General features: G+C 32.1%; 3 protein-coding genes and 1 non-coding gene across 9 annotated transcripts; 3 read left to right on the top strand and 1 right to left on the bottom strand.

Moving 5' to 3' along the window:
* Positions 1 to 373: 373 nt before the first annotated feature.
* LOC107409232 (SPX domain-containing membrane protein At4g22990) lies at positions 374 to 7,636 on the top strand. 6 transcript variants are annotated; one of them, XM_048466192.2, is made up of 11 exons: positions 374 to 712; positions 2,774 to 2,842; positions 3,511 to 3,631; positions 3,958 to 4,269; positions 4,411 to 4,545; positions 5,068 to 5,522; positions 5,746 to 6,047; positions 6,206 to 6,402; positions 6,545 to 6,735; positions 6,841 to 6,974; positions 7,303 to 7,636. In XM_048466192.2, exons 2-11 carry the CDS (start codon positions 2,790 to 2,792, stop codon positions 7,539 to 7,541), a joined length of 2,139 nt encoding a protein of 712 aa, XP_048322149.2. In that variant the 5' UTR covers positions 374 to 712; positions 2,774 to 2,789; the 3' UTR covers positions 7,542 to 7,636. The 6 variants fall into 6 exon arrangements, with proteins under 6 accessions (XP_048322149.2, XP_048322148.2, XP_048322151.2 ...); XM_048466191.2 differs by lacking the exon at positions 374 to 712 and adding an exon at positions 1,630 to 2,087; XM_048466194.2 differs by lacking the exon at positions 374 to 712 and adding an exon at positions 1,631 to 2,087 and having other exon boundaries at positions 4,411 to 4,524.
* Positions 7,637 to 10,283: 2,647 nt separating this feature from the next.
* Positions 10,284 to 15,827, top strand: LOC107432679 (ATPase GET3A). The gene is made up of 7 exons (XM_016043867.4): positions 10,284 to 10,855; positions 11,331 to 11,455; positions 11,770 to 11,920; positions 12,990 to 13,100; positions 13,939 to 14,077; positions 14,208 to 14,323; positions 15,392 to 15,827. The coding sequence occupies exons 1-7, from the start codon at positions 10,592 to 10,594 to the stop codon at positions 15,566 to 15,568; spliced, it is 1,083 nt and encodes a 360-aa protein (XP_015899353.3). The 5' UTR covers positions 10,284 to 10,591; the 3' UTR covers positions 15,569 to 15,827.
* A 713-nt stretch (positions 15,828 to 16,540) lies between these two features.
* TRNAL-AAG (transfer RNA leucine (anticodon AAG)) lies at positions 16,541 to 16,621 on the top strand. The gene has a single exon. It is a non-coding gene; the product is annotated as a tRNA-Leu (tRNA).
* A 339-nt stretch (positions 16,622 to 16,960) lies between these two features.
* LOC107432675 (ubiquitin-related modifier 1 homolog 2) lies at positions 16,961 to 18,731 on the bottom strand. Its single transcript, XM_016043863.3, has 4 exons — positions 18,571 to 18,731; positions 17,520 to 17,610; positions 17,357 to 17,439; positions 16,961 to 17,221 (listed from the first exon to the last, which is right to left on the bottom strand). The coding sequence occupies exons 1-4, from the start codon at positions 18,591 to 18,593 to the stop codon at positions 17,104 to 17,106; spliced, it is 315 nt and encodes a 104-aa protein (XP_015899349.1). The 5' UTR covers positions 18,594 to 18,731; the 3' UTR covers positions 16,961 to 17,103.
* Positions 18,732 to 22,904: the final 4,173 nt, after the last annotated feature.

Genomic DNA, 22,904 nt, shown 5'->3' with positions numbered 1-22,904 from the left:
AAATTAGTTTTTTTTTTTGTGTCTGTTTACCTTTGTTCTTCTTGGTAAGTAGTAGTGGAGAAAGGGATAATGTTTCATCTTTAATATACACACATGAAAAAGAATAGTGGAATATTCCATGGATTAGACTTAAAGAAAAGCTTGAAGACAAAATAATTATTACATTGAGACGCTCAAGAAAAAGTTAGATTATAATTACATAATTGATTAATTTTTCTGTTGCTTTAGTTAACTTGAACTATAAAATCTCGAGGTCCTGTAATTATTAATTGATCATGATCATGACATTGTTGATCAGTAAATATATAAATAAATACATGGGCTTTTCATTGTTCTAAAGGCCAATTGATGAATAAGAGTGAATTTGGGGTTCTTCAGCAAAAACAAGAGTGAATTTGTGGTTGTTTGGTAGCAGATAATTAGCTCTAGAAGCCTCTTGATTTTGTTTTTATTCAAAAGGGCTCTGTCAAATTTATATGTAAAACAAATTTCAGTTATATATATATAATAGGAGGGAGTGACTCGGCCAGTCCTTCTCTGTCTCTCTTTCTTCTTCTAGTAAAGAGGAAAGTAGGATGTCTCAACTCATGTCCATGAAGAAAATATGAAAATTTGGCATCCAGTGAAGCAGGTCCAAAACACCATGGAAATCTGACTACTTTTTTCCTTTTGTTTTTTTCTGCTGGGTTCCAAGGCTGTACATATAGCACCTGTAAGTATGGCAATGCTTTTGCATGTGCATGTGAAGCTGCGCGATGGTCTTAGAAATGTCTATATATGTAAAGGGGTTGCTTTCAAAATCTGTATCGGGAATATGCATATGTGTATATATCATGTGTGTGTGTGTATGTGTTTTTTTGCGTGAATGGTTAAAATTCATACGTTTTGTTCACAGAGAAACAGAACCAAACAACATGTGCAATTGTGAAATCAATGTTTTCTGAGATATCAATTTTTAAGTGTATGTTTTCTTATATTGTCATCATCCTGCAGTATACATAAATTTAACATGTGTCAGACCTTTTGGTTTTGTAGCCCCTCTCTCCATTTTTATGGAAATATGAAAATTTTATTTGGTTCACTAACTTTCTTAAGCAAACCTGTATCAGGTTGACACGTATGAGTTTACAAGTTTGATGATATTTTATGTGGTGAATGTCGCTCCAATATTAATATTCAGTTTTAAAATTGTTTTTCTTGAGCACATTATTAAGTGTTAATTCCATCATTTTTTGTTCCCGAGAAAAATTTCCAAGTTCAATCTAGCCACTAACCTTTTAACACGAATGTTCATTTAATTTTGTCTGTATAAACAAATTTCTTGAAGGCAAGATATTGGAGACAAAGTAATTGTAGAGTACAGTAATTGAGAATAAGAAAAATGCAGTTACGTTTTCTGTAGTCTATCAGTTTATGTACGTAGCAAGTAGCTACAAAGAGGAGCTATAACATACATAGACACCGCTTTTATCTCTTTCCCTGGATACCACACGTTATACTAAATTCTAAAACCCACTTCCCAACCACGTAAAAGATTTACATGTCACTCTTATAAAACAACACCTGTATATCATTTATTTATATATATATATATATATAGATAGATATATATTATATATGAATATTAGTTATATGTAAATGGAAATTAAGGAATTAGATTGAGGAGGCAGAAGGGAAGTTTATGGTTAGTGCTTAGAAGTAAGGAGGTGGGTTTTGTAATGTAATTGTCAAACATCACGTGGGCTATGTATAAGCCAGTTCTCATGCAAATTTTGATTTTTCCTATATAACCCACATTAAATTTTGCGCGAGATTCATGTCGACCTCTCTCTCTCTCTCTCTCTCTCTCTCTCTCTCTGTGTTTCTTTTCTTCTCTCAACTTGTTGCCTTTAATTCCTGAGATTTTGGAAATCTCTCTCATGTCACTGGTTTCTTAGATTCACATATTGTTTGTTGGTGGTACTCTGCTTCTTAATCTTAGTCCTCTGTAATCTGCTCAATAATTATCCATTATCTCAACAAGGGCTTGTTTTCCAATCATGAATGGATCATTCAACGTCTAACGAGGGTCTCAGGCTCTGGATTTGGTGTTTTACTCAATCTCTCTCTCTTGTCCATTATTTTTGCTTTCTTTGTTTTCAGATTGAGTAAGCTAAGTTGTTAGGGATTAGAGTATGAATTTGGCTGTGTTTTTTAGATTAAAGAATATGGTATTTATGTTTTAATTATGTATTGGTAGAGTTTCATTGTATTAGTTAGTTCTCTCTCATTCTATAAGTTGTGTGTTTTTGTAACCAATTATGGAAATTTTATGTTGCTCTTGTGGACTTGTTTCACAAAAAAAACTCTTAAAAGCTTAGTTTATATATTCAAAGACTTAAATTTGTCAATTCAGTAATTTCCCTTTGGATAGTTTTATAATTTTGTGTAAACCCATTAAAGGTTGGCCTTTGTGAAGTGTTTGGTCAATTTAGTATAGAGTTGTAGCATCCTCCTCATTGTTAAATTATATACACCAAAATGAAATTTCCTCATTTGGGAATAGTTCATTATGATATTCCGTATCAATTTTTCTACGAGCTAAACAAACATTTTGCATTTAGCCCTTTTTCCGTTCAATCATGTAGTCGTTTGATTCTCATTCACTACTTTGAAATATTTTATTGGGCTTCATCTGCATTGGGGAAATAGTGCAGAGAATCAAATTTCAGTATAGATAAACTAGTCCATGTTTTTTTTTTACTCTTTATAATGGTTTGTACGTTATTATCAGAGGAATCTGTTCAGAGATGGTTGCTTTTGGAAAGAAGTTGAGACAATCACAAATCCAGGAATGGCAAGGGTATGTCCCATTAACTTTTAACAATTGTTTAACATAAATACACTCTTTCTTCGATTTTTCCTTTTGATTCTCAGCGCTCTGCAATATATAATGAATGCTAGAAAACCATATACAATGTGAAAGAGTATTTTACTTTGGTGCAAGACTTTACATGCCACTTCGGCTTTTTATTTTTTTCTTTTTTGTTTTTTTGTTTTGTTTTGTTTTTTTTTTTTTTCAGTAGGAGACAAAAGATTTTGGAATGAGTTTGTTGAGCCTTAAAAGGTGAAAATTTGCAGGGTCTGAAATTAAATGCATGTTTTGAAATGCTGTTTGATGTCACAGTCATGTGACTGGTATATGATTTTAGTTGCACAACTAAAGTTGAGGAGATTGGAAATTTTGTATGATGTTTAACAGAAATGTTAAGTACTCTTGTATTGTTCAAGTAATTCTATTAGTTGATGAGACAAAGGTCTTTCGTGTGTATTGGCAAGATTTTAGCATGAGAAAAGAGTTTAGGTTCTCATTTCTTTTCTTACATGACAGTTTGTGATAGTATAATCTTCTCTTAATCAGCATTTTTTTTATTAGTAAATTTAATATTCCATGTTCATAATCATGCCAAAATATAAATGGCATTTCCAATTATGAATTCCATTTAAGTGTGATTTTATGCATATTTTCAGATATTATATTAACTACAAGCTTATGAAAAAGAAAGTCAAGCGTTACACACAACAAATTCAGGTTGGAACACAGGATCGCCATAATGTTCTTAAGGACTTCTCGAGGTTACTAGATAGTCAGGTGAGGCCTAAAACATTATGTTCAGGTGCAGAGTCATTCATAATCTTGTAGGGAAAACATCAAATATTTTTTAGTTTGTAAACACCTAATCATTTCAATTTCTGGTTTTCACTGAAACTGCATTTCCTATATTTCTCGTGCCCCTACTAATTTAAATATGCTGAGAGTTCAATAGAGAGTTAGACTTCTTATCTTCATGATATTGATGAAAGACAGAGCAGGATTCTTGTTGCCATTTATGAATGTTACAAATCTTAAAATACAACCATGTAATGTTATGGATGATTAACAAACTAAATGTCTTCTTTGCTTATTTTTAAATTTAGATTGAGAAGATTGTCTTGTTTTTGCTGGAACAACAAGGACTGCTCGCAAGCAGGTTATCCAATCTTGGAGAACAGTATGATGTTCTCATACAACATCCAGATGAAGCAAAAGTAACCGAACTGCAAGAAGCATATAGAGCAGTTGGAAGGGATCTTTTAAGGCTTCTCTTTTTTGTTGAGATGAACGCTATTGGTTTGCGTAAGATATTGAAGAAGTTTGATAAGCGTTTTGGCTATAAATTTGCCGATTACTATGTCAAAACTCGTGCCAATCATCCATATTCTCAGTTGCAGCAGGTGTTCAAGCATGTGGTAATGTGCCAGATTTTGATACTTATTATCAACATTTTTTTGTTTTGTAATGTGGCAACAGACTGTTAACATAAGAACTAAGTTCTGTTATCATCACATAAACCGAAGCATAATCAGCTGATAACGAAATGTTCTGTACAGGGTATTGGGGCTGTTGTTGGAGCTATATCTCGCAATCTTGCAGACCTCCAAGATCTTCAAGACAACCATGGGAGCTATGTATCAATTTATGATCAGCCAGCTTATTCCCACCCGGTTTACTCTCAAATCCATCAAGTATTATGTACAAAGTGTTTGTTACCATATTACCATATTTATGCATTTCATTTTGAAATTCACGTTTATCTGGTAATATATTTTTTTTTATTAGAAAAGATAAATCATTTATATATATAAAATATGTATGTATACACACACATATGCATGAGGGATAAAATGCTAAAGTCTCTTAAAATAACTGCCACCATGAATACATTTTGTAAAATGTCATATTGGTGGAAAATAAGAACATTTTTCTGTAGACCAGAAACTATAGTCGCATAATAAGTTTGTTAGTTCATGCATGCACTTGTCTGATTGTATTAAAAAAATTCAAAAGAAAAAAAAAAAGAAAAAGAAAGAACAATTGCTTAAGAAAGCACAGCTGACTGAATATGATCCATGCAACTGAATTTAAATGGGAGTGACTGTGCATAACTTCATATAACTTCACCATGTTACTATGCATGATTTCATGTATACTAGTAGTTTCCAGTTACTTTTCGGCTGGTTCTAAACATGCTCATCTTTTTTCTGCAGGATCCCGTCGTTCATTCTATCAGAGCAGCTGTAGAGCGGCTATCAAACTCAACAAGTTTCCTTCACTTTTTGGGAACACATGCGTTTACTATGCAGGACGAATTACCAACACCGTCTGAGGAACAAGACGATGACCAGAGATATCATTTTATGTCACTTCTCTTAAACTTGGCTAACACATTTCTATATATGGTCAATACATATATAATTGTCCCGACAGCTGACAACTACTCCCTTACCCTTGGAGCTGCAGCAACCGTCTGTGGTGTTGTGATTGGTTCAATGGCTGTTGCACAAGTGTTTTCTTCAGTTTATTTTAGTGCATGGTCTAATAGATCATACATGAAACCTCTTGTGTTTAGTAGCATTGTTCTTCTTGTGGGAAACACTCTATATGCACTGGCTTATGATCTAGATTCGATAGCAGTTCTTCTAATTGGTCGTTTATTCTGCGGGTAAGTGAGATTTAACATTCATCACATTTGATTGTTGGAAATCTGATTGCTATTATATTTCATGCTCAAGGGTATTTCTTCCTTTAAGATATGGAGCAAAATCAATTGCATAATTTGCATAACAAGAATAAATTTGGGTTTATCTCTTTCCCAACCTTTGTATTCTAAAAATGACCTTATGTGTTATAATTCAACAAATGACAATGCCATTCTATCATTTCAGGTTAGGTTCTGCAAGAGCAGTTAATAGGCGTTATATCAGCGATTGTGTACCGCTTAAATTGCGAATGCAGGCTTCAGCTGGTTTTGTAAGTGCAAGTGCACTTGGAATGGCTGTTGGTCCTGCTCTTGCTTGTTTGTTCCAAACTGATTTCAAGATTTACAAATTCACTTTCAATCAAGAAACTTTACCTGGTTGGATTATGGCTCTTGCATGGCTTGTTTATTTATTGTGGTTGTCGATTTCTTTTAGAGAACCTCCAGATCGGACTAAAGAAAGTGTCGTTCCACAGGAATCTACCTCTGGTTTGTTCACAATACCTTCCATCTATTTTCTCTACTGTTATTCTTTTCACTAGAGATCTTCAGAAACTAATATTACACCGCCTTAGTGTTTGATGCTATTATGCAATTTTCTACTTTCTATGAACATTTTTAAATAAAAAGTTGAGTTTCTTTTCCAGGACAATTTGTGAATGTTTCTGTAGATAATGGTTTTACACAACCATTACTGATAAACTCTGAAACCAAGCAAGAAGATGAAGATGAAGATGGAGATGGAGACGAAGATTGCGATGATGCTGAAGAAGATTCTGACAAAATTCAAAAGCCAGTCAATTCGATTGTGTCCGCGTATAGGTTACTAACACCATCAGTGAAGGTAAGTGCAAATCTATTTCTCAATGTACCTAACACATCTACATACAAACTCTTAACCTATACTAAAGACTAATTTTTGTCATCTGAGTTAGGAATTGCTTTTAGAAGTTAAGACAATCTCTTACTTGAATCATTTTGGTCAGGTTCAACTGCTTATATATTTCATGCTCAAATACGCAATGGAAATTTTACTTGCTGAATCAAGTGTGATTACTGGATATTATTTTATCTGGTCTACAAGTAGTGTGGCAATCTTTCTTGCTTGTCTTGGGCTAACAGTTCTTCCAGTAAACATTATTGTAGGGAGCTACATCAGCAACATTTTTGAAGAAAGGTAGATTCTTATAAGAAAATTCAAAATCATATCTGCTCCAACTTTATTTTTATCTTTCATCTATGGTTGACATATTTTCTCTCTTCTCAAACAATCTCTTCCCAGGCAAGTTTTACTGGCTTCTGAAATCATGGTATGCATAGGCATAGTCCTAAGCTTTCATATACTGATCCCTTACACAGTCCCTCAATATGTTGGCTCAGCTCTTATTACTTTCGTGTCAGCAGAAGTTCTTGAAGGTAACTTCTTTTTTCATTCTGCATTTAGAAAGGTCTAATAAATAATTCTGGATTAGCGACTTTATTGTTCATTTTGCTAGTTTAGCACCAAACTGATTCATTCTTCACCCCAAAATTAGTTCTTTTTGCATGACTTATTCAATTTGACTGGATACAATCATCATACCTTGATTTGTTTTTCATAAATGTCTTCAAAATCCAATTCTTTTCTACCTACACTTTTTTCAAGTAACATAGCGGCGTGTTTCAAAGTTGTTAAATACATTAGTATAGTAAAGCTCTCTTTTGTTCACATAATTTCAAAATCTTATTTCTTTGACCAACTCAGGTGTGAATTTGTCGCTGCTTTCTCGTGTAATGTCTTCGAGGCTTTCTCGTGGGACTTACAATGGTGGATTGCTTTCGACAGAAGCAGGGACACTAGCTCGAGTAATTGCTGATGGAACAATAACACTATCTGGGTATCTGGGTGAGAGCAAGCTGTTGAATACCACCTTGGTTCCTGCACTGTTCATCTGTATATCTTCCATAGTAGCCACCTGCTTCACTTACAACTCTCTCTACTAATACACATAGCTACCACTCTTCTTTGTAAAATGTTGTATAGTATTTTATTGAAAATACCATCGAGTAATTATCAAGCTGACAAACACTTTTCTCTATTTCTGGAGCTTAAGAAGAAATCTAAATGCAAATGATAAGGAAATTTCCAATCTGTTTTTTTACCTATTCCACCATGGGATGCGATGCGATGCTTTTGGACTTGTCAAGAAACTGAAAGCAACCTGTGGATATCACTACCTCAGATTATTCTGAGTTATGCAGGAATGTAGCGTTCAGGGTTGGGACACAGGGTTGGGGGTTCATATGAACTAGTTTACCATGTCATGCTAATGATGCTTATAAATGGGTTAATTGGATTTTGAGTCCTAATTTAACTAAATCAAATTTATTAAGATGTTCAAAACATAACATTCATCCATCAAAACAAACAAGGACATAAAAGCAAAAAATAAGCTCATAGCCACAAAATAAACAATCTAAGGAATGGGTTTCCTGCATTGTAATTTGTAATATACAATTATCTAAAGCAAAGCAATTTTAAACCAGGAAAAAAAATAGTAGCAGCAAAATAAACATAAATGTAGTAGAAAGTCGAGATAGGGAAAAGAAAGCAAACCCACTTAAGAGTGTCGAAACCATAAGAAAATCCCAAAAGAAAACCAAGGAGAATCACACAACCAACTTGAATGCAGATAAAAACCAATATTATAATAGTAATATTACATGTATCAAAATGTTAAACAAATTTATTTACTAAATAATACATATTAAATATTATTATTTAACACATTTATATAATATAGATATATAAAAGGAAATTCTCTTGAATGGATAAATGTTGATAACATGCCAAAGGAATTTTTTAAAAAACGTATAACATTTAAATGGCATGAGTAGGATCAGGACCGCAATTAAAATTCTGAGTAATGCTAGTGCCCAAAATATCCATTAGTTGTACCTTTAATATTACTCTTAAATAAAAAGATATTTTATTTTTGTATAAAAAAAAATATATATATATATATATATATATATTTATTTATTTATTTATTTATAAAAGCAAAAAATAAATTCTGGGAAAAATTTAATTTTATCTTGTATATTTGGATTTTTTCTTTTCTTTCAAAAATGCATTTTTGTTTTAACAAAAAAAAAAATTAACTAGCCTTTCACGTTTTATTTTTGTTTCATTTTAGCTCATTTCTAGTTTAGTAGTCAACATTAATTGTTGTAAAAATTGAATTGGTAGCCAATACAAAATTTATATAACTGGTCTTTTTATATGGTTATTTTGTGTATGAGAATAATTTTTTTAAATCTTTTTTTTTTTTTTGCTTTTGGTTATATCGATAAAAAAAAATGTTAAAAGTGTTGTTTTGAATGAAGTATATAACCTAAAGTTTGACTAGCAAAAACTACAACAAAACATAAATTAGTGGCATTCACTTTGTTGTCAATTTACTACAAATTGTCACAAAATACATGCTTATTAACATTTGTTGCAAGGTGTCATTCTTTTTTAGCATTATTTATTTTATTAACACATAATGTAATATTCACCAAAAACACCTAAATTTAATATCACTTCTTAAAAAATCTCACCAAAACTAATTTAGTTACAATTATTTGAACTGTTACTAAATACATTTATAGATAAAAAAATATAATAATAATATTAATGTCACTAATGAATTAGAAATATTAATAAATTTTCAATATTTATAAGATGATATATGAGATTAGTAAATGAATACTTACTTTTCATTAAGAATTTAATAATCATCAAGATGAACTTTAGTTTAATAAAATAAAGTGAACTTTATTTGAGACTTACTATATATATATATATATATTTAACAAACAAACTCCTTAATATGAGAACTAGCATAAATTTTTAATTTTTTTTAATAGTTAGATTGCATCAAAAATTTAAATTTAAAATTATATTTATTAATCTTTAGATCTTAATAGAATTTATTTTTCATAAATAGGATTTTAGTATGTTCTTAAATTCAACTTTTTAAATTTTAAATTCTAACTTTAAATATGATTTAATGATCATTAAGAATGAACTTTATTTGAAATTAATTATGTTTATATCTATATATTTTTTTTGAAATATTAAGTGATTATATATATAATAACTTATGAATTTGCCTATGAAAGAAACAATGTTTTTGCATTATTTACTTTTTAAGAGTCTCATTTTTTATTTATTTAAAAATACCATGCAAAGTGGTAAAGTGAAAAACCAATCATAATTTGGGTGTCAAATGAAATAAACCTTTAAAATAATTACAAGATTAATTACTCTGTTAGAATTATTGTACTATAACTATTCCTTTTAGTTTCCCATCAGAGCTATTCATTTAATTTACTTCTTCAACAATTAATTTATTTTTCTCTAATTCAAAAAGAAATAAAAATAATAATAATTGTGCTACAACTATTCTTTTTATGTTCCCTTTAGAAATATTCATTTAATTTTCTTCTTGAACAAGTAATTTATTTTCCTCCTTTTCATAAAGACAAATAAATTATTTTCCCTTCATTTTTGGTATAGTGTAGTATGTATTCATTTATTTAAACATACATAATGTTACTTACGCTGAAATACTTAATTACAGAATTTATTTATCAAATACAGATATTAATATATTATTAATTGAATATTCAAGTAATATATGGATAAATAAATTTAAAAAATGTATATAAATTTGATGAATTATTATCGGGAAAAAAAAAAAAAAAAAAAAAAACCCGCTTAGGCCGTACACGTTAGCAAAATCCCCTGTATCATACGCCGCCTGGGAGGAAAAGCAGACGCAACTCAGAAAATCAGGACCTTGGCGCTTTGCCGAGTTCGATCTTCCTCGTCCCTCTGTTTTTCGAACCAGAAGAACATCCTAACAAAAACCCAGAAAACCATTTTTATTTCTCTCTCTTAAATTTTTTTAAATAAATAATTATTTGTTATTTTGTATATTTTTCTCTGAGCGTAGAAGAAGAAGAAACACAGAGGGAGGGGGAGAGAGAGAGAGAGAGTTGTGTAAATGGCAGAAGAAGAAATAGATATACCAGAAGGGAGTATGCAGAATATTCTGGACCAAGAATCTCTGAAGTGGGTCTTCGTGGGTGGTAAAGGCGGTGTGGGCAAGACCACCTGTAGCTCAATCCTCTCGATCCTTCTCGCCACCGTTCGATCATCCGTGTTGATCATCTCCACCGATCCTGCTCACAACCTCAGTGATGCCTTTCAGCAGCGATTCACCAAGATTCCTACTCTCGTTAATGGCTTCACCAATCTCTATGCTATGGTACTTTTTTTTTTTTTAGTTTTTTCAATCCGTAAGTCCTCGCTTTACTACTTCTTATGGGTTTGGTTTTCTTTCTTGGGATTGTGGAGGATTTTCATTTTTAAGACATGGGTTTTCTTTGTGTGAGTTTTGGAATGCCCAGTTTGTATTTTATAGTTTTTGCCGGTTATGATGGTAGATTTGTCCGAATTTAGTACTTTGGGAAATTTGACACAATGAGTTCATGGGTTTTCTGTTCTTCAGAATCTCTTTTTATAGATTTGTAGGGAATTTGGTGTTGTGTTTTGATTATTTAGAGACATTTATCTTTGCTTTTGATATTGGGTTAGTCGCTGAATAAAGAAATATAAGAACTACCGGACTTGGTTTTGTATCTGTTACTCTTTATCCATTTTATCTGCATTAATATCTATGCAAGTTAAACTATCATGTGGTTTTTTTGTAATTTCATTTTCTTGGTTACAAACCTTAACAGGAAGTTGATCCATCAGTTGACAATGAAGAGATGGGCAGTGCAGATGGAATGGATGGTTTCGTGTCTGAGCTGGCAAATGCCATTCCTGGAATTGATGAAGCAATGAGCTTTGCAGAGATGCTAAAGTAAGAAAGCCTCCTCTTTTCATTCTTGGGTATCAAAATTCACCTAGTTAATAATATTAGAAACCTCAAAAAATAGTCATCTATCTTCTTTTTTTCTTTTTCTTTTTTCTTTTTAAATTATTTAATTTATTTACAAAATGAAATTTTGATAAGTAAATAGATAACAACAGACCATTGCAAACCAAAGACTCAGGTGCTACATGCTAAAACCTCAAAAGATCAGCAAAAGAAGGCTAAAGATTAGAAGTGGCAGTTAGCCAAAAAATACAACTCATACATCTGTTTACTCTGTTTGCGTGATTTATTTACTGCAGATTGGTGCAAACAATGGATTATTCTGTCATAGTATTTGACACTGCTCCAACTGGTCATACACTTCGGCTATTGCAATTTCCATCAACTCTAGAGAAGGGTCTTTCAAAAGTTATGTCTTTGAAAAATAAATTTGGTGGTGTAATGAGTCAGGTATGCTCTTAGCTTTTAATATGAGCATCATCACTGATTCTTAGTATTGTGGTCTGTTTTAATAGGTTATATGTTATTTTAACAAAAACTAGGATTAGGTTGGATTTGTTGGTTAATATGATCTAGGTATCCCAAAGTTTTTGGATTCCATCACAAGTCTTACATGTTAGCAAGTATAATCATCTATTCATATTGCACGATGTGCCGTAGGCTCCAAGGTAACAACTGGAGTGGCAAAAGCCAGTTCCAACATGGACTCATCCAGGGTTTGAACTCCTGCAACTGTGGTCCTTAATATCATACCATAAAGGGGGAAAAATCATCTGTTTCTTAGTTTTTTGAATGCATATTTTTCTATCAGAAGTTAGGTATTAAGTTGCTTAATTCTAGTTGGACTGCTTTATATAGTTTCATTCCTTACTAGAGCTCTTCACCTAGGTTTTGAGGACAGTTCACCCTCTCTTATGTAATTGCTATTATTATTATTGTTACTATTATTATCATTAATAACCTATCAAAAAGAAAAACAAAAAAAAAAAAAAGTTCTCCAACATGCGAATTTCATGATACTCTTTCATAAACTAGACAAAGCATGAAATATCCACAGACCTTTGATCCCATAAGATTTGTTGGTTTATCAACCATAGTCTATAGATTAAGAATTTCCGTTTTATCCAGCCTAATAAAGTTGCATTGAATTGGACTCTTCAATTCTCTTCTTTCATTTATCATTCATTTATTTGCTTTTCATGAAATACTTTTTCCTTGTATTGATATGATCTTTTATTCCAATTAAATCAGCACCTGAAGAGATCAGTTTCTATCGAGTTTGGTTTTATTTATGCTCTTCTATCTCTAACACCCGTATGATTGAAACCTTTGGTGTCCTTATCCTTTTCGAGACATTTAAATTTAATAAAATAGTTCTTCTACTAATGGAATTTACCCTTAGCTTCCTTGAACAAAACATATGAACCACTAAGAATTTGAATATTTAATTTTCTAGCAAGCTTGTGATCATTCAAGAACTAATGACGTTAACGAAATATTCTTTTAAATTTCATGACAGATGACCCGCATGTTTGGTGTCGATGATGATTTTGGAGAGGATGCAATTCTGGGAAAGCTTGAGGGCATGAAAGATGTGATTGAGAAAGTCAACCAGCAATTCAGAGACCCAGTAAGATTTTCCTTCTATATTCCTTTTTATTCTTAATGATTAGATATATATTTATATATATTTTTATTTTTATTTTCCTATATCAGATGATAATGGTTAATTGTTGTTAACTGTTTTTTGTTTATGTCGAATCATGCATTTGTGGTGAAGGTCGTACATAAATGAAATGGACCTTTAAGTGCATATGGTTCTAGGACAACAGTTTTGAAGTTAGCAGGAAAACTGTAAACCATAAGAATGCTGTTTAGAGTGCATTAGGTGATTTTACAGTTAATACTTAAAATACCCGAGCACCTGCAATAGTTTTGCATTTTAAGTTTACTATAGAGTCATTACTTTTAAAAGGTTTTCTTGTCTCTTGCATTCATTCTTTCCAATAACCACTATAATTAATTAATTCATTGCTCTTTAAATATTAGAATGGTTACCAGACCCATTTCACATTGTTTTTCCCAAAATGAAACTCAACTTCCTTTTCTGCCCAAGTGATTTGAGCTTCTAGTGCAATTTTGAGCACCCTCAATGACTTTGCTGTCCAGAATTTTGTGGTTCTTTTTTCCCTTTTTCTTAAAAAGGATTTTTCCTGCTGTGGTAATACACTCCATCTGGTAGCAAAGTTTTGGGTTTAGACTTTAGTAATGACATTTAGATTGGATGTGTTACTCCATTTTATCAAGAGACTTGTATTAAATCAAGCAACTTGGATGCAATTTTCACTAGCTTTTTCTTTTCCCTCCCCCCAGTGAACCAAGTGGAGATTTTTTATGTTCCCTTCATTTTAGGATTATGCGGAAACCATTAATTTCCATACGAATGCACTCATATTTCACTTTTGCAGGATATGACAACCTTTGTCTGTGTTTGCATTCCGGAGTTCCTCTCTCTCTATGAAACAGAGAGACTAGTCCAGGAACTCACCAAGTTTGAGATAGACACTCACAACATTATCATTAACCAAGTAATTTATGATGAAGAAGGTATGCCTACCAAATTCATTGTTCATCTGTTTTCTTTTTTCCTACCGTTATTCTTTTATTAAAAAAGTAAAAATAAAGAAATAAATAAATAAATAAATAACCAATACTTTATTGCTCTTCGCTATTATAGTTGTGGAATCTAAGTTGCTCAAAGCAAGAATGCGAATGCAAAAGAGGTACCTTGACCAGTTCTACATGCTGTATGATGATTTTCACATCACCAAGCTGCCATTGCTGCCAGAAGAGGTAAAGTGCGGAATATTTAAGTTACCAATGTTTCCAATACCAAGTTAACATAACATGTATTATAGAAATTATGAACATAACATGTACTATATAAATTATGAAAAGTGTCTCTGAGATGGTTAGTTGGGGTAGAGTGAGGAGGGAGTGTTTTTATTATACTTTGCCCCCTGCCTCCTGTTTCATTTGCATTTTTTCCTCTCATTGTCACTTGAGGTTTTAATAAATATGATTGTGCTTAATAGCCTCACTCGTTGGAAATTAACTAATTTAACGAGAATAATAAATAAATAGATGATGTATAGTTTTTGTACATCGTGGGGCCAAATGCAAATGAAATGATAGCTTAGAAAGGGTAACTTACCTAATTTGTTCTTCTTAAAGTTACCAAGTTAGATTTTTTTTTTTTTCATTTTTTTATTTTATTTTAGTGCTATCATTTAGAATTAGGTTGCATGTCAAATGAATCACATGATTTGCAATGTTAGTGATGCAATTCATGTTTCCTGTCCTTTGGTTCTGTAATTCAGTTCAAATTACTCAATCTTTGGGATCATCAATCTTCTTACGATTATATATCTTTGGATATAAAGGTAGAAATATTTTGTTGCAAAAGTGTCTTATTATGGTTTCGTTTCCTTTATGGAGAAAATTCTGGCTGATAACACTTGTTAATTAAAAAGCAAACCCTTGCTGGAGATGGATAGTATTTCTTGGACTAACCGTTACTGGAGCTGGATAGTATTTCTTGGACTAAGCATTATTCCTTGTTAATATGTGTGACCAACCAGTATGGAACACTTGATTACTTCCACAGCATTAATAGAAATGGAGATGGTAGACGCACCTCAAACCACATTAAAGTTCGGTGTCTATCAGGATGATTTTGTCATTCTTCTCTTTCTCAAATATACGGCATTATGTGATAGAATAGCACCTTAAATTTGCAGAACTCCCTGTACCCAAGTGATTCAGGAATCTGAAACCTACGTGTTTAATGGGGGTTTAAGCAATTAAATGGTGGCTCATTGATAGATAAGCTCGTTTACTTGGCAGTTGTGGATTTTGCAGGTTACTGGAGTTGAAGCACTGAAAGAATTTTCCAAGCATTTTCTGACACCATATAAGCCGCCTAGGTTTACAGGCACGGTGGAAGAATTAGAGGAAAAAATATCCTACTTAAGGCAGCAGTTACAAGATGCTGAGGCTGAGCTAGAAAGACTCAGAAAGGGAAAGCAAAAAGCCTGATTATGCAAAGACTAAGAAAAGGAAAGCAAATGCTCTTAATTATACAACTGCTAGAAGTATTCCTTCTCTTTTTCACTTATTGGTTTTGTCTTCCATCAAATGGTACCATCTCCAATTTATTGGACCATCAAAGAAGCTAAATATTCTGTTTTACTGCTAATTAATTAATGCTTCAGGTAGTTAGTTTTGTACTTTGAATTTACCAATTCTTTTGTTGTACTTTTAGATTTAATAAAGTGGGATATTTTGTTCTGGACCATATATCCAACTTTGCTAGTGGATTAATGATTGTTATGAGAACGGTTCATATAAGATGTTCCAAAAGAGAATAATTTTTCCTTTTAGAATGTTAACTGTGTCAGATTGTACATCAAATCTGTTTGAGGAAGCATGGCAGATGCATATTTTTCGATGGCGATTGTGGAGGAATGCTAGAAAAGCATAGTTTTTATCCAATTTTGGATATCAAATAATGATGTAGCACTTTCATTTAACGTCCTTTCTGTATCACTTGCTATCCTCTCATTTGGGTGACCATAATTGTTATGCACAGTGCACAACAGGCTGTTTGATATTGATACTGATATCAGAGTATCCATCTTACACTACCGGAAACCAATTCCATGTGAATTGGGAAGAAACGAAGAGAGCACAGATCCATGGCAGCTTCAGATCCGTATTCTTACATTTATGATCAACTTGTTATATTTTGTTGACATTAGAATTTTAAGGTTACAAGGAAATGGATCATTTTGATGCAAATTTGATCCCAGTCGCAGGTAGGAAAAGGATGAAAATGTTTTAAAAAGATGTTTATAAGTCAAATAGATTGACATTATATCTTTATTTCCTATATGGCAGTCCATCTTTAAAGAACATAAATTACATATCAAAGCCAAAATCTATATATATGTATATATATAGTCCCTACTGGATACTTCTTATTTTTATGCAGTAATGGTGCAATTACAAGTTGAGATGGCCGAGTTGGTCTAAGGCGCCAGATTAAGGTTCTGGTCCGAAAGGGCGTGGGTTCAAATCCCACTCTCAACAAATTTCTTCATTGCATGTTTTTTGAGCCAACTATCGTTGCTGATCTTATTTGGCCCCACACAGTGGGATACATACATAATTTGATTTTTTTAGTTCGTCTTCACCTAGTCTTTTATCCAGCTGGTACTGGCTCACCAAATTCTTTTTCTTATCACTAGCAGACAAACCAACATTTGTATTGCCATATTCCATCCGATTAAATGGTTTAGTTCCCTAAGTTTTATCAAATAAAACACAAGATATATCACTTTCTTTCAAGGTATACTTATTGATAGTGAAACTATATAACATTAAAAAACAGCTTAGCCACAATGCATACCAATGATGACAACCAACCAATTGATCCAAAACTTTCCATCTATTTCTTAAATGCTTTTTCACGGTAACAAGGTTCACAAACATTGACATTATACCAAACTATTACAATCTCATTACAAAACCATTGCATTTATCATTTAAGCAGTGTAACAATGATGTAGACGCTATCCACCGTGCAAGGTTGAAATGAAAACGACCACATCCTTCTCTTCAAGTGTTGTGTTAAGTTGGCCGCTTAGCTCCCAATCACAATCATTCACTAGGACTAAAACACCAGGTCTCCTGCAGTAAACATGAAAAAACTCGGTTATGGTTTTTCCATGGTTGACAACAAATTGAAAATGTAATTGTTGTTGAATAGTTTGGAAAAACACAGTTGTTACTTCATCTTGAGCATTGGAGTGGATTTTAACTTACACAGTATCTCCTTTCATAAACATTTCAGGCCTCTCCTTGATCAAATTCCCACGGATCCAAGTTAGCAAATCTTTCATGATTAACTGAGACGAAAAATAAAAATGTTAGCTTCAAATCATATGCTATTCTTTTGTATCACCATAAAAAAGTTGAAAAACTTCACCTTCTTTGTGCCGCCTTGCAATTCAATGTCTTGTGGTTCAACATTGACATTATGAATCTTTACAGAGTTACATAGAAGCTCCAATCCCCCACTACATCAGAGGACAGAACATTGCAGTCAAGTTTAAAGGGCACCAACGTGAAACGAGATTAAATGTGTTTATTTGCAGATACAAATAAGAATGGGACACAGAAACAAGCTTAAACTTCCAAATATTTCACAATGTTTACATCTTTAACAAGTGGTTGATCTAGGACCTTTGCCTACAAAAATTTCTTAGCAATGAAAAAAAAAAAAAAAAAATCCCAAGTTGAAAAAAACGAAAAGAAAAAGGTTGGAGACTTTATTAGTGCGAAGCAAATAACATACAAATTGAGCATTTCACTTAAGACAAAAGAAGAAAAACAGAAATGTAAAGGAAGATGAAAAATATTACTCTAGTCCCATAATACACAAACAAGATTACTTCCCCAAGTTATACAGCACTGCAAAAGAAAACAAGTTGGAACCGGGAAAAATAAAATCTGAAAAATTCATATCCATCAAAAAAAAATATATATATATATGATAAATCATTTACTCAACTAGAAATGGATATGAAACGTTTATACTGTACTTTGTTTAATATTTGTAGTACATATTAATGATAACAAGTAATATGTACATGTGTGTGTGTACATATATATTGGATCATAAAGATTCATTCTTTTGGACTGTAGAACCCTAAAATTATGAGAATGAGTTGTAACATGTTATTCATCTCTCGACTCTGGTCCGTTTACTCCACAAACACTATCATCATAACTCAAAAGCGTAAACCCAACTCAGCAATATCTATAAATTTCAAAACAGAAAATAATAATAATAATATAAAGCAGAACATATAGAAACAAAAGAATACTTAACCTAACTACCAACTACCAACATAAAATCATAAAAAGGTTCAAGAACCATACTGATAAAACATAAAAATAAAAAACAAAAAAGAATGATGGGTAATTCTTTAAACCTAACAAATAATTGGGAAAAAGAAGAAAGAAAGAGCAATTACCCAAATTCAAGGGTGAGTTGCATGTTGGAAGAGTTGCAGAGGTGGCAAAACCCTAGAGGAGAAAAAGGGAAATGGCGTTGCTTCGTAGACGACTGAAGAAAAGGGGTTACTCCCAACCGGAGCAACCTAGTATTGGGCTTTCGGGTCCAAAAAGAGATTTTTTTAAAAAAATAAAAATAAAAATAAAAATCTTGAGAGCAAATTCTTTTTGTTTATTTAATTTTTTAAAAATATTTTTAAAGACAATTGCTTTCTTTTTCCAAAGAAACCAAACCAAAAAAAAAAACAAAGGCTTTTATTTTTTAATAATTAAATTTCCAAAAATATCGCCTAATAGAAAGATACTATCCATCCAACAATTAATAAAGATCATTTTACAAATTATGTATTTAAGTGAATACCACAATTTTCTTAAAACATTTTACGCTTACCGATGTAGTAGTTTTGTGACAAACGTCTTCTAGAATACAACGGCTGCAAGATCTTGTATACGGTACCTCCAAAACTTTTTCTTCGAACTTTTGTCTACCTTCACTTTACCACTGTCACTGTTTTTTTCTGAAAAATCTATTTTCTCTGTGTTTTCTAAAACTGAAAAATACGTTGAAAGAATGTGTGTGCTTAAACCTCTCAAAACAAAGAGTTTTTGTTTCCTTGAAACTCTCAACCCATCTAATTCAAAATATTATTATTTATTTTTAAAAATAATCAAAACTCACTAAATTCCTCAATCACCAACCGTAAGGAAAACAAACATTTAAGGCCCAAATCATTCACTTGTTAGGCTCAAAATTCAACAATCCCCCATGTGAATGATTTTATTTTTCTAAAACAAATCATGACTCTAGTGGTAAAGCTCTGCAGTTGGAACCTGCATAGAATAGATAGATGTTACTCTTTGAACTTTTCCTTATGAGACTACATCTACTTTACTGACTAATGGTAGATGCGATATCTTTGAACCATTTCATCCTTTGTGTAAATGACAACATAGCCCACACATGATTCCTTCCTGGTACACTTCAATTCTCATTATTGTGTTCATTTTGGCCCTGAACACTTCCCTGGTTCTGCAAAAATTTCTAAAGAATTGTGCCCTTAACAATTCTCCTTTGAAGCAGCCACTCTTCTATCTCACATAGATGATTCCTATTCCCAATGTAATCAGCATAGCTATACATAAATTACCACACACACTTATAGGAATCATTAAAAGCATACTTTATACTTAACCTTTTTCTATCATTGTTTGTCATAGGAATGGACGAAGGATTAACCTCCATAGTGATCCATACCAGTCTTTACAACTGTGTTGTCCCATTGAACCTAGATCTTGAGATCTCCAGTCAACTAGGTTGAGTTTCTACCGTATTAACTTTATTCACAGGCTTCAATCCCATTCCCCTCGATGACTTTTCAACTAGTTTTCTATTTAACTTTTTGGTTAGCGGATCTGCAACATTATCTTTCGACTTTATATAGTCTATTTAGATAACTTCAGTTGAGATTAGCTGTCTAATAAAATTGTGTCTACGACGAATATGTCTAGACTTTCTATTATACATCACATTCTGTGTCCTGCCAATCGCAGATTGACTATCGCATTATATACTTATTCCTGGCACAGGTTTAGGCCACCTCGGAATGTCCTCCAAAAATTGGTGTAGCCGTTCGGCCTCTTCACCATATTTATCTAATGCAATGAACTCAGATTCCATCGTGGATCGAGCTATTACTGTTTGTTTTGAGGACTTCCATGTCACAGCTACACCCGCTAATGTAATTACATAGCCACTAGTGAATTTTGAATCCTTGATATCCGATATCTAGTTGGCATCACTGTATCCTTCTAATACAGCTGAATATCTCGTATAGTGCAGTCCATATTCATGAGTATATCGTAAGTATCTTAATACTCTAACGATTCATTTCCAATGATCATCATTCGAATTATTCATGTATCTACTTAGTCTACTTATAGCGTAGGCTAAATCTAGTCTTGTACGATTCATTAAGTACATCAGACTTCCAATCATCCTTGCGTATTCCACTTGAGATACACTCTCTCCTTTATTTTTGGATAAGTGTAAACTCACATCTATGGGTGTTCTGGCTATATTAATATCATCTTTACTAAACTTAGCCAATATTTTATCCACATAATGCATTTGACTAAGAATGATTCTATTCGAAGTCCTTATGATTTTTATCTCCAAAATCACATCAGCAAGCCCCATGTCTTTCATGTCAAATTTGAAATTTAACATGGCTTTCATATTTCGAATCATAAGGTCGTCACTACCCATAATGAGTATGCCATCAACATACAAATAAAGAATGACATATCCATTCTCTGTATCATTTACATAGATACACTTGTCACACTCATTTATCTTAAATCCATCACTTAGCATGGCATTATTAAATTTTTGATACCATTGCTTCGGAGCTTGTTTAAGTCCATACAAGGACTTCACCAATCTACAAATTTTCTTTTCTTGTCCTGGAGCGGAGAAACCCTCTAGTTGCTCCATGTAGATCTTTTCATCTAGATCTCCATTAAGAAAGGCTGTTTTTCACATCCATTTTATGTACTTCTAGATCCCGCAATACAGCGATCGCTAGTAACATCCTTATAGAATTTATTCTCGTCACTGGAGAATAAGTGTCAAAATAATCAAGGCCTTCTTGTTGCTTGTATCCTTTAATTACAAGTCTTGCCTTGTATTTGTCTATAGTTCCATCTGCTTTCATCTTCCTTTTAAAAATCCATTTATAACCTAAAGGTTTACAACTTGAAGGAAGATCTACTAACTCCCAAGTGTGATTCTGTAAAATAGAATCTATCTCCAGAACTTATCAGCATTACATTCATAATTTCTTTCAAAGTTCTATTTTTCCGTTCAGCCACACCATTTGATTGTGGTGAATATGGTGGAGTTACTTAATGTATTATGCTATGTTGTGCACAATACTCTTCAAATGGAGTCACATATTCCCCACCACGATTACTTCTAATCATTTTAATTTTCAAGTGAGTTGATTTTCAATTTTCGTTTTATAGAGAATAAATTTCTCTATAGCCTCATCCTTGCTCTTAAGTAAGTACACATAGAAATATTTGATGCTATCATCAATAAAAGTGATAAAATACTTATTACCACCAGAGTCTTGCATAGTAGTCAAATCATTCATATGGGGAATTGTAACGTTTGCAACAGCTTTTAATTTTGAATGATTTGAGTGAGTGGCGTTAGTGGGGAGTTATTGGGCCTTAATGTGCTTTGAATGGTTTTGAATGTAGCCTTTTACTTTCCTACGTGGGTGTTTTGGAATAAGGAAAGAAAAAAAGAAGGAAAATAAGTGATTTATTTTTTGTGTGGATTTTTTAAAGATTCTAGACTCCCTCACTAGTGTTCTAAAAAGATAGAGAAAAATTAGTTTTTGCATTTCTTTTGTTAGTGAGTATGGTAAATATCAGATACTCTAAAAATTCGAGGGAATCCAGATGGTGTCTTGTCTAAGATTTCGAATTCGTTGTATCCTAAAAGATAACAGTAGGGAAAATATCTGCACCGATGGGACGGAAATTATTTTTAGGAAACTGTGATATCACACAGGTCTCAAACTAAATTTATCACAGAAGATCAAATACTAAAGAAAATACAGGTTCTTCATTTATTTTATCAATTTCCTGTAATTTTATTTATATATTCATTCCACATATATATTCATATATTTTGTATAATTTTAACAACAATAAAAAAAAACAAAAAAAAGCTTTTATTTTTTAATAATTAAATTTCCAAAAATGTTGCTTATTAGAAAGATAATATCCATCCAACAATTAATAAAGATCTTCTTACAAAATATGTATTTAAGTGAAAAGTTGTATAAATATCTCTTCTACTTTATAGTACTAAAGTGAGAATAATGCTGACATTAAAAAAGTAACAGAATATTATCTACTTAACCCATCAAGCAGCATTCAAAAAAAAAAAAGAAAAGGACTACCAAAAAGAAGCAAAAGACTTGTAAATATACACCAGCAAGAATAAATATACATTTATATCTATTCCAAAATTATTGACTAAAATTTACATATGAATTTTGTGCACTAAGACTCAAAAATTTAAATAATTATTAAATATCCATTAAAAAAAATATTAAATAATTTTCTTTCAGATAAACAAAATAATAACAATATCCAATAGTTGGCCACATGCCTTGCACACATAACCAATGTTTAAATAAATAAATATACTTAAAAAATAAAAAATAAAAAATAAAATATAGACGAATAGCATTGGTTGATGTGCAAAATTGTAGAAGAA

The sequence above is a fragment of the Ziziphus jujuba genome, chromosome 11, assembly GCF_031755915.1.
Source record: "Ziziphus jujuba cultivar Dongzao chromosome 11, ASM3175591v1".
Taxonomy (NCBI): domain Eukaryota; kingdom Viridiplantae; phylum Streptophyta; class Magnoliopsida; order Rosales; family Rhamnaceae; genus Ziziphus; species Ziziphus jujuba.
This window is presented reverse-complemented; position numbering and strand designations above follow the sequence as displayed.

Coding starts and splice junctions, on each gene's coding strand:
- LOC107432679 (XM_016043867.4), top strand. CDS start 10,592: ATGGCAGAAGAAGAAATAGATATACCAGAAGGGAGTATGCAGAATATT. Junction 10,856..11,330: donor TCACCAATCTCTATGCTATG/GTACTTTTTTTT, acceptor AAACCTTAACAG/GAAGTTGATCCATCAGTTGA. Junction 11,456..11,769: donor AGCTTTGCAGAGATGCTAAA/GTAAGAAAGCCT, acceptor TATTTACTGCAG/ATTGGTGCAAACAATGGATT.
- LOC107432675 (XM_016043863.3), bottom strand. CDS start 18,593: ATGCAACTCACCCTTGAATTTGG. Junction 17,611..18,570: donor CAACTCACCCTTGAATTTGG/GTAATTGCTCTT, acceptor CCTCTGATGTAG/TGGGGGATTGGAGCTTCTAT. Junction 17,440..17,519: donor TGCAAGGCGGCACAAAGAAG/GTGAAGTTTTTC, acceptor TTTTCGTCTCAG/TTAATCATGAAAGATTTGCT.
- LOC107409232 (XM_048466192.2), top strand. CDS start 2,790: ATGGTTGCTTTTGGAAAGAAGTTGAGACAATCACAAATCCAGGAATGG. Junction 2,843..3,510: donor CAAATCCAGGAATGGCAAGG/GTATGTCCCATT, acceptor GCATATTTTCAG/ATATTATATTAACTACAAGC. Junction 4,270..4,410: donor AGCAGGTGTTCAAGCATGTG/GTAATGTGCCAG, acceptor TGTTCTGTACAG/GGTATTGGGGCTGTTGTTGG.